The 16894-nt window shown below is 47.2% G+C and overlaps 1 protein-coding gene across 12 annotated transcripts in view; it reads left to right on the top strand.

The window, feature by feature from the left end:
• The window catches only part of auts2a (activator of transcription and developmental regulator AUTS2 a), a 241271-nt gene that overhangs the window by 219635 nt on the left and 4742 nt on the right, over positions 1-16894 (top strand). For 5 of the 12 annotated variants that reach the window (XM_028421269.1, XM_028421264.1, XM_028421266.1 and 2 more), the window contains exons 7-14: positions 10466-11030; positions 12190-12482; positions 13607-13845; positions 14739-14783; positions 15860-15955; positions 16053-16124; positions 16391-16420; positions 16751-16822. In XM_028421269.1, the coding sequence (XP_028277070.1) occupies positions 10466-11030; positions 12190-12482; positions 13607-13845; positions 14739-14783; positions 15860-15955; positions 16053-16124; positions 16391-16420; positions 16751-16822 (1412 nt within the window). Of the gene's footprint in view, positions 1-3761; positions 4103-10465; positions 11031-12189; positions 12483-13606; positions 13846-14738; positions 14784-15859; positions 15956-16052; positions 16125-16390; positions 16421-16750; positions 16823-16894 lie in introns of those variants that run through there. The other 7 variants (XM_028421270.1, XM_028421267.1, XM_028421265.1 and 4 more) reach the window with 5 other exon arrangements.

The following is a 16894-nucleotide window of genomic DNA, read 5'->3' as shown; positions in this document are numbered from 1 at the left end:
GATCAGGATTGATGAAAGCGCAGCTTTAATTGCTCCCACAAGAAAAGAGGTTAGCTTTTCTCCCCTTCTCACCCACTCTAAATTCTCATAAATATGCAGGGCAGAAATAAAGCCCTGATGAGCCTCGGGGCAGATTAGAGAGGACTACAGAGGAGCAGGATCCCAGTTTGTTAGGAGCAGTCCATAGATCCCTTGCATGTGTTTCTGTTCTGTTCCGCTTTCATTTGTCTCAGCCAGCATGTCGTTATTTTACCACAGGCTACCGATGGTCAGGTGCTACTGGGAAGTGTGTTTAACATCACCCTCTTGTGTTGGTGTGTTCTCTGCAGGGTGGAGAGACGGACGGAGATTAATTTGTAGTGGATGTTGTGCGTGTGTCTGTAAGGTTATATCAGTCTCCTGGAAATGAAATTTTCAAGCATGTGCATATGATATAAACAACTGCACAATGTTCCATTTTATCACCATCTTTTGCTTCATCATCTCTGGCTTCTGGCCACTGTTCTTAGAAGCCTGCCCAAACCCATCAACGTCCGTTGGACTGTCACCATCTGTTACAGATTAAGCTGCTTCTGGAGGGAGCTATTTGATTTCAGGGCTCTAGCATCCCCTCCTTATTCCACGTGTCAGGTTTTACTGTAAACACTGTCGAACAAAAACCAAAATCCCAGAAGAGGGGCCTTTCGAGCCAAGAGCAAACGGGCCGTTTCAGTAGTGTGCGCCGCATGTCTGGTTTAGCTCTTAGCGTGCTGAGACGGGGGGGGGGCTCTGGTGGGCCGTTTAGAGGCAAAGCTGGGAAGCCATGTTTGGAAGCTTTTTCTCTAAACCCTGTACTCAAGCAGTGCGGTGTTGTGGTGTATGAATCCCCTGGCCATGCCTGACACTAGCGAGCCTGTCTGAGCCCATGTCTTCGCTGAGTAGTCGAGGCAGTGGACAGAGGCCGCATTGTTCCCCTAAAGTAACCCAAGCTGAGGGCAGCCACTGCCCAAAGGGGGATATCAAGTTGTTCTTTCTCCACCAGCACCACAATCCCCGCTTAAGCTCTGGGGCTTGACGAGGGAGCAGAGAGGCAGCTGACTGTTTGGACGACGGCACAGTTCAAATAAACAGCTCAAATCCCATCCAGCCTCCCTTACATTAACCCACCGTGCCAAGTATTGCAGTCCCCACAGCCGTAGCTCATCCCCGTGAAGCTTGCCAACAGCCGTCAGCTAATTTGTGGTGTTATTTTGAAAAAGCATGTCGATGTGGCTGTACTGAGGTTTTCAGAGAAAGAGGGCTGCGAGCAGAGAGAAGAGGGTGAGAACTTGGGCCTGGTTTAATCTTTTTGTGAGCAATGGGTACAGGCATCAGCAGACCGCACACAGCATTTCCAAGCTAGGAGGGATGAAAGTACGGGCGGACAGGAGAGCAGAGACGGCCATTAACAGCTTCGTTTCTGCCCCGGGTGTCCTGCTAATCCGGCTGCAGTGAAACCTGAGCAAAGGGGTAATGAGACGGCACTTGACACGCTCGCACGCACACGCACGTAGACACACTGGCTGCTTCTGTAATGCCGCTGAAGATTTAGAAGAGAAAAGGCTACATGCAAATTGATACTTCACCAGATTTTCAGACATTTGATCTGCGCATTCGAGCTATTACCCCCTCTGGAATGAGTTTTTCTTATATCATTTTAACTCTCGGCAGCGGCTGTATTGAATCTGATCCCTGCGAGCAGCCTGAATGTGCTGCGTGGATGTGTGTAAAACCAGTTGGCCCCATTTGAAAGAGAGTGAAAGAGGCCCAGACTGATGACTCTCAGGGGACAGATTTCTCTTTCCAGGCCTCCATGCTCCTCTCCCCAGTGAAATCACGCTGGTGTCAGTGTGTCAGCTCGAGCTGTCACTCTCTTTACTGCTGCAGGCCAGTTGCTCTCATTCTCTGCCTCCTGCCTGAAGAGAGAGAGAGAGAGAGAAAGAGGGAGAGGAAAAAGCAGGAGTCAGAGACAAGGAAAGAGGTCTTTTTTCTGCACTTGACACAGCGAGTGTCAACACCCCTTAGTGCAACTGGAGAGTCTTGGAAATAAGAAAGGGTGTGCCAAGGCTGTCTATCACCTCAGAGAAACCAGCTGTACAATTAGGACTAACCCCCCCATGGGCCAGTTTGGTACAGTCCACTAGGCTAGCTGACAAGCTGACAGGCCTTCATGGAGGACAGGTCAGACATAGCACTACCTCAACTAGGGTGGTATTAGACCTGTTGACTGGTAGAGTTTTCTGCGTGTGTGTGTGAGGAGGAGAGGAGAGAGCAGAGGGTGTTTATGAGCGGGTGCTGTGTTTTTATGAGCATGTGACTGTAATTGAGATTTAAGCATGCCAGTGTTTGAAGTTTGTTGGCTCTGCAGGCGTTTGTCTATTGTTTCCCTAAGCTGTCACAGTGACTGACAAGAAACACATGTTCCAATGGCAGTCAGTGCGGCTGTAATGTTGAAGTTGTGCTGACACATACACTTACTGTGTTCTCAGAGTGCAGTTGTTGATTTTATACTTGTTTGTGTTCCGTAAATAATTGAACTCCTTCCATGGTACTGTGACAGGGCTGAATCAGCAACATACAATAACCTCAAATGATAAAGGATACGCTGCGGTACTGGTGCAATGCAACTTTGGAAAGCAAAAAAACACAAGGTTCTGTTTTTCAGCCTTAAGCATCAATGCAAGTCAAAGCAGCTGAGCTGTGCAGTGGCAGAGCTGCATGCTAAGCATTGTTATTTTCAGGAGATGTCAGTGACAGTTTGTGCTCTTGACTTGTGGTTTGCAGCACTTTTCAGCTGTACATAATAACAGTAAAGGATGAGAAGTTACACTTAAACCAAACCACAGTTGTTCTTAGGCTTTGTACTTTTCCCATTTTGCATTATGGGCTTTTAGAACATGACACACATTCTAATAGCATCTACATGTGTGTGATGGAGGATATGCAGGAGAGATGGAGTTTTCCACCACAGACTCGGGGCACCTTTTAAGTCATAGTGACTAAAAACTCAGCTACCAGATGATCGTTTGTTTGGGCACTCCTTGGAAAAATGGTGGCGCTGTGCTAGTTGTGTGAGGTTTTTCCTCAGCTGTGTTCAGACACAAGGTAGAACTGGCCAATGAATGACAGACATTTCATTGCTGGCAGAGGAACTGAGATGCTGACATGTGGGCCTCTCAGCAGCTTTTACACAGCGCATCCCTGGGGAGCAACATCCACACACACAAAGAAAAAAAAACAGTCACCTCCTGTTTTTCTTTCTACACCAGCAGACAGATAAGCCCCTGTGAGGATTCCCATCAGCTGGCTTACTTACATGTGACATGTTTGAGGTCAAATGGTCTGGTTTGCTCCACAGCTGCCTTGTCTCTCAGTTTAGTTTTACACCTACTGTGACAGTGTGTGCGCTGACCAATTGCTGTGAACTGAATGGATCTTACACATTACACACTACTGTTATTTCAAAGCCTCAGCGAGCTGTGCTGTGACAGCCAAACCTGCAGAGAATCTGTCAGCTGGCAACAAGTGCCCCCCTTAGAGCTGCCCCACACGGACCCTCTGGCAGGAGAAGTCTGGCCCTTTGGCCAGCTTTCCAACCACCCCTTCTGCTGGTCACCTGTGTCAGCATGCCCGTCATCGAGTCCCTGACCCAGCTCTTCTCCCATTACCTTCCATCCAGCATGACCTCACACCCTTAGGGATATATAAAGATTTGTTCTCTAAAAGAGAACTAGAAATGCAACACTTGGCCTCCACTGGTCCCGCTGCTACATCCTTGTGTAAAGATGGTGACAGTGGGGGTACAGGGGCTGAGTGACCGAACATTTAGGCCCTGGGAGCTTGTCTAAAGGTAGCGAGATTTGCCACATGTCGTCAGGGTGAGAAGTGAGCGGTGAGAACGAGACGCAGAAGCAGTTAAGAGCCATTACAGGAACAGCTGTAATCAGAGCTACTGTGGGTGGAAGAATATTTTCGCTGCAGCTCTGTTAGTAAATGACTTCATTATGACCGGACACAGAGGAGACAAAGCACGCTCTCACTGCAAGACAGAGTATGAATGGAGCACGGATGGATACTAGCAAAGGTAGGGGACAGAATAGAGCAGGTTTCTGCTCCTTTTTGTCACTGTGTATTTTACTCTGCCTCTGTTGTACTGTAAACATGTGTGAGGGCATGTTCTCTGTGGTCTGGCAGCTACTCTTCTATGGCTTTGCATCAGAGGAGCTCTGAATGTTCAGTGGCTTACTAAGTCTAATTACCCCAGATTGCTACTATTTCAGACACAGACAGTCTATCCTAGAGCAGGAGTCAGGAGTTTGTGTCTTGGTTAACCACACACACATCATGACATCACTGCATATGCACACACCATTTATATTTATATACGCACTTGCTTTGGCCTCACAACTTGTAATATAAAATTCATAAACCAAATGAGACAGCCATGAAATATGAATGTACCCCCCCTCCAGCTTTTGGCCTTTTGCTCAATCACAGCTTGTTAAAGCAGCAGTTTGTGTTACTGTGAGGTGATATCAGCATGCCGTGGTATTCTCACTGAAAGACTACACGTCACGCTCTCACAGCCAGAATAGTTGTCCTGATCACTTACCCCCACCACCCACACCACCAGCTTTATTTCTGTTTAGCTACCCACTCCCATTCCCGCAGCCACCCCTGGGAGTCTAGGACTAATAAAACAGCTCCAGCCTGAGACCCTCCACATGCAGGGATGTCCAGGCTGCGTAACCCAACACCCCTCTTGGCTGTAGCTTTAGAGAGCTGCTGACATGACGGAGAGTCTGGGAGGGCCAGCAGGGGAGCGTCCATCATTATCAGGCCCCAGTGCCCTGAGCTACCATCTGGTGGATGTCCAACATACTCTTGGCCGTGCACTGTGTCAAGAGGTGCTCCAACACTCTGGTAGAGGTATCACAGTGCACAGTATTACTGCTCTCTGAGCAGCTAATGCTGTTAAAATCTTCAGAGCTGAAGCAGGGAGGGATAAGGAGCTAATAGACTGGAGATTCTCTGGAGACTTAAGCTATGAGATCAGGGAGAAAGCTTCCCCAGCTCAGGTTACTGCCACTGGGTTTCAGCTTCACTGTGAACTGATACTGCAAGGTCAAAGGGCACGTCTTAAGTCTTCTACACAACATTATTATTTATAAACATTTGGTTGTGCCATAGCACACAAAGTGGGAATTATCCACAAAATTTCAACCTGCCACCTCTGTAGGTTTCAGATGACTGACAGGTCGTTCATCTCTCCAGGTACTGAGAATAAAGTAGAAAATGTGTCATCAGTAGTGCAGCAGAGGGTGAAGACTAGGCCATCTTTTATTTATTAATATAGATGATTGCAAACCTATGAGGGAACATTAAGTTTTGCATTGCAGATCCCCCAGGCTAGCTCATTACATGACCTGCACCAGGTGTGTGCTTTCACAGACTCTCATGACGACTGTACAGGTGCCTCTCTTCATTAATGTGCATTCTCAGGTGAGGAGAACTTTGGACACGAGAGGATCGCTGCAACATCAGGGATTTCAAAACACCTTACAGCTCAGATGTCACTCACTAATGTGAACTCAGTGTATTGCACTGAGAAAGAGAGGTTCTCCTGTGTGTGAGAGCAGTTCAGGTTATCACAGGATGTATCTGCCGAGACTTCTGACTGCATCACAACAGGTCTGTACCTTAACGGCTGAAGAGCAAGCTGAGACTGCGGCCTCTATGAGCATGTGCAAGCCAGGATGAGAGTGAGAGCAGAAACTAGTGGTCTGCTGTTTTTTGTTCTCATCTGTGTGGGAGAGAGATCTGCTAAAGATGTCTGCCATTAATGCAACTGCAGGCTTCATTAAGAACAAATAAACAGAGCCTGGTTGCTCTTTGGGGAGCATATGCTGAGGTCAGACCACTGTCAACACTTGCTGCTCAATTACAACTCTAATTTTGTTGTCAAACTGAATATGGGGAAAGAGGAGAAGTTTTGCAGTGTTTTTTCTTCTTGTTCTGCTGGGACTAAATGGTTTCCATACTGAGGCTTCAGGCATATTTGTCTTTTAAAACATTCTGCATAGCTGGGGACTGTGGATATTTCAAGGGAGGTTTTCTTACACTGATCTCTGAAAGCCCAGCTCTGCACACAGAGAGATGCTGATTGTAATTGTTTGCTGAGACATACCAGTGCGATACGGAATTTTCAATGAGGACCATGATTCCTTGTTTAGTACAGTGTGTACTTTAATTGATTCAACTTGAGCAAACAGTCCCTGTTTATTTTTCAGTTTCCTGAGAAGAAGAAAGGTGATGTGTACAGAGGAAACAACGTGAAGGGCAGTGCAGCCTCCCAACAATGACGCTGTTGTTTACCTGGTTTAAATCCAGTCTCACCAGCTGTAGACCAAATTATTTCATCTTTATACAGAAAATGTACTGTTTGGTCTAGAGTGCAGCGAGGCAGATCTGTGAGAGGTTTGATTCTGCTTACCGTCGCACAACAGATAACGAGATGGAGAGCACCAGATGGAGATAGAGAGGAAGAGTTGTGGGGTGACAGTGAGTGAGTGGAACTTGGAAAGTCTGTCAGCTGTGATGGACAGCTCTGGGGTTTGGAGTTGTCGGTGCTTCTTCTTTCAAAGGCGTTTTTTTTTTTATTAGTGTTTTACAATTCCAGGCCACAGATACAGTATTAACAGCCTGCAGGATACACTTCCCCTCAACCTGCACACAGAGATAAATGGTTCCAGGTTACAGCTGCTCAAACACCAGTCAATAGAACAACAGCTACAGTCTGTTCATTTAATACAATAAATTGTGATCGGAGGAGTTCTTGTACTGTAACAACTGTATATGACCTGCAGATCTTCTCACTGACCTTTCGTGTGTTTTATTTTAAGTACTAATAAATGTTGCAGATGTACAGTTAGTATGTAAATCTGTAATAGATGGAACATTCAGCATCTTCTGACCAGATGAGAGCAATAATAGCAAGTGTTGCAGCGAGTGTTGCACCATGACAGCAGTACAGGACAGATCTGAAGTCAGCACCCAGAGGTTACGTGCTCTTGCATCATCCGGTGCCCCTGAGTCTGCTCTGCACAGCAGGGTGTCCCTTCAGATTCCCAGGCAAACAGAGGTGTCTCTTCCGAAGCCGGAGCGGCGTCACAGCAGGCTCTGCCCTCGCTGCCTTTCACCTCACCACATAACTCTGACGGTCTCACACGGAGGTTGCGACTCAGCTGTCAGTCTCATGGCTCTTGCCACATGTTAGGTAGTTGGTTCTTGTGACTGGAACCAAGTGACCCCTGCCTGCTTGAAATCCCATAAATGAATATGAGGGTTTAGAATGTATCAGGAGGCTATTTTGAGGAGGATGAGATGGAAGGGGTGACGGCAAGGATCGGAGGCTCGGGATGTTGCAGAGGTCTTTGCAGCAATCAATTTGTCAGGATGTCTCCACTCTAGGGTGCAGCCTGTCATATTCACACACACACACACAAAGGAGCGAGACAGATATTAGCTGAGCAGTTTGGCCAAAGTTGTTTGCTAATGTGTTTTTCAGAAGGCCAAGGTGCTGGCTTGCCAGTTGCACTTTTAAAAGAGGATCTTGTTGGCACTTGTTTGTAAATCATTTATATGAGCCAAGCTGGTGGTGACATTGAAATATATGATGCTAAATTAAGCCCCTTAAGTAATGCAGTTATGACCTAACACTATATCAAACTACCTAATGTTGTGTATCTCACTTAGCCAGGCCTCCTGCCACTGCCTCTATGGATCATTGCACAGTGCAAAGATGTTTACACAACTGTGCCACCATTAACACAGGCCTGTTTAGCCTAAATGCTACATTCAATGTCAGGAGTACATTAAGAATGCTAACAGTAAATACAGTGATGATGCTAATGAGTGAGGGCCCACTGCTGGACAGTAACAATGTGAGATGAAAAAAAGAAAGAGGCCCACAGACCAATTATCTTATATGTTAGAGCAATTTTTAATAGCATCTCCAGGGTTGGTAGCTTTTGACAGTTACATCTTATGATATTCACTTCAGCCAGATCTGATTTGTAGACTATCTAATCATTACAAGCTGCTGTGGCTTCAACTGGATAGGGAGCTAGAAATCAGAAGTGTTGTGATGTGCAGCTAATGCCCTCTGAACAGTAGGAGATGGCTCACCCCTCGGATAATGAGTTATCCCCCTATGTCTCTCGCTGTGTCCCCTGACATCCACCCTTAATGAACGGTTTTCCTGCGCGCACACACCCAGCTGACCCTCACAAATCCCTCCTGCACCCTCCTTTACTTCCTAAATCCTTAGCCTGTGTGGCTAACCCGCACACCCACAGGCCTCGTTCTGCACTCAAATGCTCTGCTGAGCAGTGTGGGCTAGTTAGAAACCACAATACTACTGAAATGTAGAGGAAGAGCAGGGCTCTACATTTTGAGAAGCCCAAGTGGGAATTGAACTTATTTGTTTCCAGGGATGAAGAAGACTGACAAATGAACCCTCGCGGGAGGGAAGCTGGCGTACACTCCTCTTCTCTTCTTCCCCGCTCTGCACGGCCCTGGAGTGTTCATTATGACCAGAATAGACACCTTCTTTTTAGCGTGTTAGCAGATTCACAAAACAAGCTGTGGACCTCAGGGACCGGGAGGTGCAGCAGGAGGATTGAGAATTTCTCCTCTCCCCGTCTGCTGTGGTGAAGTTGTTTGCCAACAGCAGTCTCTCTTGACTGGTAATAGCATTTGTAAGTGGAGAAGATTGACATGGATATAAGGGCTGCTGGGCTCCATGTTTATGATGCACAAAGATGTGGTAATGTGGAGCCTGCCCATAGAACACAACAGATGTTGATTTTCACAAACGGGTTAGATAAGAAGCCGCCTCTCTGCACTGGAAGTGGTCCTTTCTTCTCTTTGCTGGTCTAAACAGACACAGGGAACTATTACAAAAACAACCTGGCAAGTGTGGCTTTGTCTCCCGATGTCTGGCAGATGTCCCAGTAAGCCCTTCCACACAGAGCAGGAGTCAATAGCTGTTATTATAGATATTGATTGCAATCTTGTACCAGGAATTACCTCTCTTGACCCTTAACTTGGACATCACGCGTGGGAGCAGCTGCTAATACCTCGCTTAGCATTTTAATGCTAATGGCCAAAGCAATTTCTCCCTGGGATTAATAAAATATTTTTAAATCTGATTCTGATCCTTTCAGAGCCCTGTTAGTTCAGCCTGCTCCTGGCGGAGTTGGTCCAGAGGGAGTAGTGTGTCAGGGAGATGGAAGCCCCCTGTGACAGACGGCTGCTACCTCAGCCCAGGGGAGCTATGTCCCATCTCCACCTCCTTGGCAGGTAAAGGATATAGCTGGCTTCACTAACAGGGAGGAGGAGCCCTTTCTCCTGCCACCTGAACTCCCCAGAGGCCCATGGAGAGTTAATTACAGTTTACGTATGGGCCTCTCTGCCTCTGGAGCAGCCAAGCTGACTGCTGATGTGGGAGCACTTTGTTCTGTAGGAGAAGATCCCTGCAGAGAAGCACCCTGGATGGAGCTTATTATCCATTGTTCTGTGTGCCTTCAACATAGTATGGCGATTATCATTCGTTCTTCAGATTAATTCACATTTAGGACTAATGGAGTCCAAACAGGGCTTTTAATGGCAGCTAATTGCTGTTTTTTTAGCACTTACTGAAAGTCCACTGAATGAGTCCTCACCTTGTCAGGTGGGAGTCGCGTACATGCAGTTTGATTCATTATTGCCACAGTATTACCCTGTGTCCTTCTCAGTGTGCACCAAAGGTTATCCCTATTTAGCAGATGTGATTCAAGATCATAACTGCAGTTTCTGTCTGAATAAAGAATAAAGGAACATTGAAAGGAAGGGATAGCAGCCTGACACATTGCAAAAATACGCAAATACACATGCAAATCTGCGCACTGTTTGCATACTTTATCACCAGTTTGTTTCTGTATGCAACAGTTTGTGGAAGCTAAGAGCAATGTTCCTGACCTGAACACAGAGAAAGTTTGAGTTATTCCAGAAAATAAAAATGACAGCTGAAGTGTAGGTTATTCTGGGTTGGTATGATTCAGTGTGAACAAGCAGGACACATTTGTGCAGTTTCTCCCCAGGGACAGTATTAAAGGCTGCAGAGGAGGGCTCAGGAATTGGTGCAGCTGCAACAGGGCGTGTCAGCATGAGGAGCAGTAGTAGGAAAAGCTGTGTCACACACACACCATGCACGACAAAGATGTCATTTAGAAAGACAAGCGTCTACAAAATGCCCGTAGCTCTCACTAACAATCTGCTGCATTAATCAGCCCTAAGGAAATGAGCTCATCCACACTTGAAGAATTACATCTGCATGTCTGTTTCAGCTGTTGTAACTTTTACCCGGTGCTTTTTTCACACAGTGTCACCTCTTTGTTTTCCACAGTACCAGATTCTGGCATCGATGTGCTCTCCACCAATGGCAGCCAGGAGCCTCAGGGCCCAGGCTACCTCAAGGTGTCAGGCCTAGAGCGCAGTCAGGAGAGGAGCCAGGATAGCTGCAGAGACCCTCCGCCTCCTGCACCCAGCCCACCCGATCTGCCTTTGGCCTCCCAAACTCTCCCTCTGCCGCAGCCCCAGGTGTCTGTCCCTCAGTCCCCTTCCCCTCGTTGGACACAGACAAACGGCCCTACCCAGGCTCCGGCCTCGACCCACCTGCCACCACATTCGGAGGCTCTCCCAAGGCCTCAGACGCCCGCAGCCCTGCCTTTTGCCCAGGGCCAAGAGGCCTCGCCGCCCCCCCCTCCCCGGCCCCAGCACCAGCCCGAATTACTTTCCCACCCCAGGCCTCCGCCTACACCGAGCCTTCACCCGCATCCACCATCTCCTGCTCTACCGAACCACCATCCTCACCAGCAGCACCCCAGTCAGGCAGGGCCTCACCGGCCCCCGTCACGGTGCCACCCTCGTCCTCTTTCAGCCTACAACGGTCTCAACCTCAACGGTCACAGGTAATGTTAATGTCACGCAGCCTCAGGGTGGGTTTGAAAAAACATCCACGTCATTTGTGTTCCTATAATGTGGAAAATTCATGCAGACCAGACCAGTTTAAGCAAAACATCCATATTCACACACTCGAAAGCACTAGAATATCTCTTGAGCTGGGAGTGTGTGTAATCCACGATCAGTATGTAAATTGCCATCAGGGAGAGCTTTAAGTTCCCGAGCCAAACAGCAGCACTGATTATTAACAGTGGAATAAAAGTGCCTGTGATTTGTTAGCCACCCACACTGTCATCTGAGCTCTGTGTAGACTCCAGCCAGTTCAATATAACCTGGAATCAACACCATATGGCTCTTATTTAGGTTTAGGATAGAAAAATAGGCTCAAATTTCCCCTGCATGGTAATTTACCCGAGTGTAGTTAGGGCTACATTTTGTTCATTGAATCCTGTATTATCTAAGGTGTAGGGAGGCCTATGAGGATCTCCATTAATATAAGCTAGCTCCTTCAGAACCCACTCAGTCCCAATAGCAGCTCTGCCTCGCAGGCTCTCAGGACTTGGCTTTGCCTGGCCCTCCCTGTGCCAGCCCTGCCAGTCTGCCAGTGCGCCAACAGGGCCTGGCACCCGCTGTGAATAATCATGGCTTGGGCCTGCGACGAAGAGCGGGTGCTGCAAATGAGCTTTTAGGCTTAGCGTGCAGAGCTGTGGAGACGCAGGCTCTGTCACTGCCTGCGGGGAAAACCCACACACACTACAAAAGACTGTTTACTTACACATGCAATACACATCCCCTCTCCCTCTCTTCCCGTTTCCGATGCACATGTTCCCTACCTGGCTCTGGAGGAAGTGCCTTAACAGAAGCTGTTCATAGACAGATGCTCATTCTGTCGTGTTTGCCAGCGGTGAGTTATTTGCATCCGAGGGTGTTGCGAATGTGGTGTTTCGGTGGATCGTGTTTGCCCTGGATTCTGCGAAGCACGAGAGAGAGAGAAGCAGGGAGGCGTCTGTAAATGGAAGGCAGTTGAAGTGTGAAAGCGCTGTGCTGGGAATTGAGCGTCAGAACAGATGGAGATGAGGGGATGTGGAGGAACAAGTGTTAATTTTGACTGATCATGCCTGGCTTAACCTGGCTCCTTTCTTTCTCTCACTCTGTGTCTGTTTACAGCAGCAGCAGGAGCAGCACTCCGGGCGCCAAGCCCCACGGACCGCCTGCTCCCTCTTTGCACCTCCCTCATCACCCACCTCCCCCTACGGCGGCTGCAGCAGCCGGAGCCTTCCCCCTGCCCTTAGCCGCAACCCAGAACACCCCCCACGGTTTCCCCTCTGCCTTGCAGTCCTCGCCGCACCCGCACCACCCCAATATGTTTGCTCCTCCAGCGGCCTTGCCTCCACCACCGCCGCTGACGTCTAGCACCCTGCCGGTACCCGGACACCCTGCTGCTGGCAGTGCCTATTCAGGTAAACACCACAGTGCCCTCAAGTGGTGTGGCAGAGGATTGCATATGGCAGAAAGTAGTCTCTTGTTTTAGCCAGCTGTTGCGTCAGGTTGCCAGGACATTTGAGCCACGTGGGGAATCATTTCAGAGCAGTGTTTGATTTGAAAGCATTTGTTATTCAGACACAGATGCAGAACATTCCCCTGGTAATTATTTAAAGAAACAAGAACCAGTTCCAAGATTAACCACATGCACGCCATGCCTTTATGTTCGCACAGACAGTTCAAGTTCACACTCTCGCTGTGATTGAGCAGCTCTCCACACACGCCAGTAATACCCTGCTGCGTGTCAGGCCACATTGCAAAAAACGATTTCAGACCTCGTGTGCGTTCCTTCACTGTGATGTTCAGTTAAATGTCAGGGTCAGCGTGGGATGAGGAAGGGGAGGTGAGGGAAAGCGCTCGCCTTTAGCCATGTTCCCAGAACTTCCATTTTAACCTGGAACGATTTTCATGTGCAAAAAATCAATTTGGTCAATACAGAACGGAGCGAGCTGGATTTTGTTCAAAAGATACTAATGAAATTTTTATGAAGAGAACATTCCACCCTACTCCCAGCCCAATAAAGCTCGGAATGAATGCAGAAAATATTGTAGTGAGTCGCTGTGGAATAGGAAGGATAAGGTTACACCGGAGGAGATTTAATCTCTCAAGGCAGGTTTTGTTGAATTTAGAAGAAAAGCCAATGATTACTTGAAGCCCGCTCTTTCTCCACAGGCTGCGCAGAGGTTATTAGAACAACAGATGCCGCTGTCTCAGAGGAGCTGTAGTGTATCAAATCACAGCATTTGACAGTTCCAGCAGTCAGACACTTCTAATCATCTTGAGCCTTGCTTAAATTTAAAATGACATGCCAATAATCACAGCCGTTTCCGTTTTTGATGCAGCTTTGACACGGCTTCCTACTCAATGACATGCATAGCTTTCGTATTGGACTCTGGGGGCCTGAGGGAGTCTTGCAGCAGAATAAATGCTTATGCTGTCATTTAATGAATGCCAATAAGTCATAAAACATCAAATGTATGGCTGTTGATGTGTTTGGATGATCCTGTTCTAATCCTCCTTCCTGTCTGTCCCTCTTCTCCAGAGCAAGACCTTCTTCGTCAGGAGCTCAACACTCGTTTCCTGGCCTCCCAGAGTGCCGACCGCGGCGCCTCACTAGGCCCCCCGCCCTACCTGCGCACCGAGTTCCACCAGCACCAGCATCAGCACCAGCATCAGCACCAACACACCCACCAGCACACCCACCAGCACACCTTCACACCCTTCCCCCACGCCATCATGCCCACTCCAGCACCGCCCATGGTGCGTACCCCTGCCAGAAATGTGAGGATAAGTAGAACACACCTGTGTTGGTTTGGGGAGGGTGGAGGGTTATACAATGTTTTACATGTGTAGCAAAGCAGGCGGGCACAGCACTGGTAGTGTTTTGTCTTTGTGGCTTCACAGTCCGATGGGCGTGTGACCAGCTTCTGCGGCAGCTTTTCAATGATGACCACATGTGTCCGTCTTTGCAGCAGCAAGGCATTTATTCTCCCAGAAAACCTCTGGTGTTTTCTCTGGCATACACCAAGACTGCAGACTTTGAATGCTGTTATTTTCTAAATTGGCAATAACTCGCCCAAAGCATGTTAACTTCAGAGCCAGCTCGCAGAACATAATACGCTTAATTCATTCTGATTTTAATGACATCATTTGGTCTCGTTTGGGGTTTTCATTACCGGCAAATGCGCCGCGTTAAGAGCCCTGCTGTTTGTTGGGGGAGACCGCAGGCAATGGGTGCCTGGACCTAAAGCATACACACACACACACACACATTGGTAACTGCCTGGCCCAGAGAGCGTTCTCGCTTGGCTCTGATGATACCTCAAAGGCAGCATGGTGAGGCCTCTGACAACTAATGAGGCTATAAAAAGGCTCTTTATGGCTGCAGTGTTTAGTCCTGACTGTGGAAATGTTTGCCCTGAGCCTGCGCCGCACCACTAAAAAGGCAACCAAATGAGACACAGCCCACACTAGTTTACAAGGTCTTCAGATGATTGTTAAAGGGAGGGTGAACACAGCCTAGCTTGGGAGCTGCTTGAATATCAGTTGAGGTCTTCATCTGCGATCATGTCATGACTTCTAAAATGCAGTGTGAGATGTATTTTGTGCTGGCCTGAAATGATCTCATCTCCCTCTGCATCTTTGTACTTAGCTCTGTTTCATTTCTCCTGCAGTTTGAAAAATACCCAACAAAAGTTGACCCCTTCTACAGGCACAGTGTGAGTTTCCCTACTGCGTACTCTATGTAGCTGCAGAGCAGTGTTGCTTGTCCATTATGCCATATCAGCCCATGCATCAGTGTGTTCGTTTGTGTGTGTGCTAGATTCCATGCAATCAATCATCCGCTTCTTAATGGCTACTGTAAAAATCCTAGCTTTCCCATTTCACTCCATACCCCCAGCAAATGGGAGTGATTAATAAAAACAGTGCTGCTTTTTTAGATCCTGCAACAGAAGATTTATTGTTAGCATACGTGAGACTGAAAGTGTATAAATTATTGTAGAAAAAGGGCTGCATCGCCTCCAAAGGAATACCATTTCTGTCTTGCTTCATTTTGTCTGCTTACTTGTTGTTAATACTATCTGAGACGGGCTTATTTAAATATGCTGCTACCATGTTTGTTAACAAGTTATTCAAATTGTTACACTGCAGCATCCCTTGGAGAAAGATGCTGGTATCGTATAAAGATTCAGATCCACTTGAAGGGATGCTGCTAGTTTGTTTTATACTGCTGTTATTATGGCAGCTGCAAATACCCTGAAAGCATTTCCACTCCATAAAAACACAGTGATCTCTTCGAACATGGAAACGCAGCATATCCTCAAGCTTGAGTTTAAATAATTCTGTTGCAGCGCCAGTGATAAAAGTAATGCAAGCATGCACGTTCAGAATATGAAACATTCTCTGCTTAGCCTCATGTGATTGACAAGAACAATTACACTGAGTAGATGATTACATATCTGTTTCTCTGCATGATACATTTATGGAAGCCTTGAGCACTTGTTTGGTTTACTTGTTTTGCTTGTATTACAACATTCTACTTTTCATATCAAAGGAGTGTTTTCCCTTATTTAAATCCAATGGGAATGAGTGGAGAATATCGTACAAACATGCAGTTTATGAAACATGCAGGCAATCGTTTGTAACTTTCAGCTTTTAGGCCGTCTTGGAGAACGAATGTTGAGGTCCATCTGCCACTGCAACCTCTTGGTTCCATCTCATGAAGCTTCTGTACTCCTCTTCACTGACACACTGAGCCGCCATCCTCACTGAGTCTTCCTCTTTTCTTCCTCAGCTTTTCCACTCCTACCCACCAGCCATGTCTGGTCTTCCGCCTGTCATCCCCCCCACTGGGCCCTTCAGCTCACTGCAGGGTGCCTTTCAGCCCAAGGTGAGATTACACCACAACACACCCACTGATACTGAACCTGGAAAAAATGAGTTATTTACAGCGAACATTGTTTTGATCTGCGTTTGCTGCTCTCTAGACCTCAAATCCACTAGATGTGTCCGCAAGACCAGGAGCTGTCCCACACACGTTCTTACAGAAAGACCCCAGGGTAAGAGTCGGCTCACAGCACTCAGAGTGCAGACTGTGAGGTGTTGCATAACCCTTTAGGTAGGCCAATGGATTTCAGTGAAGGATGCATAGCATGTATCTGGCCTCCTTCTGCACAGGAGGAAGCCTGTTGTGTTAATTACTCCTGATATGCTTCATGTTAAATGAACATTTTAATTTAGCTTGTAACGAGTGGCATACAAAGACAAATTAAAAGTGATTTGATGGACAGAAATATAGCTTACCATCTTTTTTTTCCTCCCATAGCTAACGGATCCATTTCGGCCCATTCTCAGGGTGAGTGCTCACTCCTTCACTCACTATAATAAGTACAACACCTTTAAGGGTTTTGCTAATGGAGTTGATAGTGTCTTTAATTAAGTGAGCAGAGGCTGAGCACACTAGTTTACAGTAAGACTCATTTTAGAAAACAGCACAGCTTTTGTGTTTGGTTCTCCTGTGGACAGAGGGGGCAGAACAGGCAGGTTACTTCTGTCACAGACCATCCTAATAGTAATGACGCTATTTTTACTGTACTGTTCAACATCTGATTGTTAAAATGATGATATAGTGTAGATTTGTTGTTTGAAGCAGTAGAAGGATGACGCTGTCTTTATCATCTTACAGAAACCAGGGAAGTGGTGCGCCATGCACGTCCACATCGCCTGGCAGATATACCACCACCAACAGAAAGTAAAGGTGAGGACTCACTTGGCTTCTATAGCGTCCTTTAGCATTTGAATTCTTCAAATGTAGCTTTCTTCCAATAAC

The sequence above is a fragment of the Parambassis ranga genome, chromosome 14, assembly GCF_900634625.1.
Source record: "Parambassis ranga chromosome 14, fParRan2.1, whole genome shotgun sequence".
NCBI lineage: Eukaryota > Metazoa > Chordata > Actinopteri > Ambassidae > Parambassis > Parambassis ranga.
This window is presented reverse-complemented; position numbering and strand designations above follow the sequence as displayed.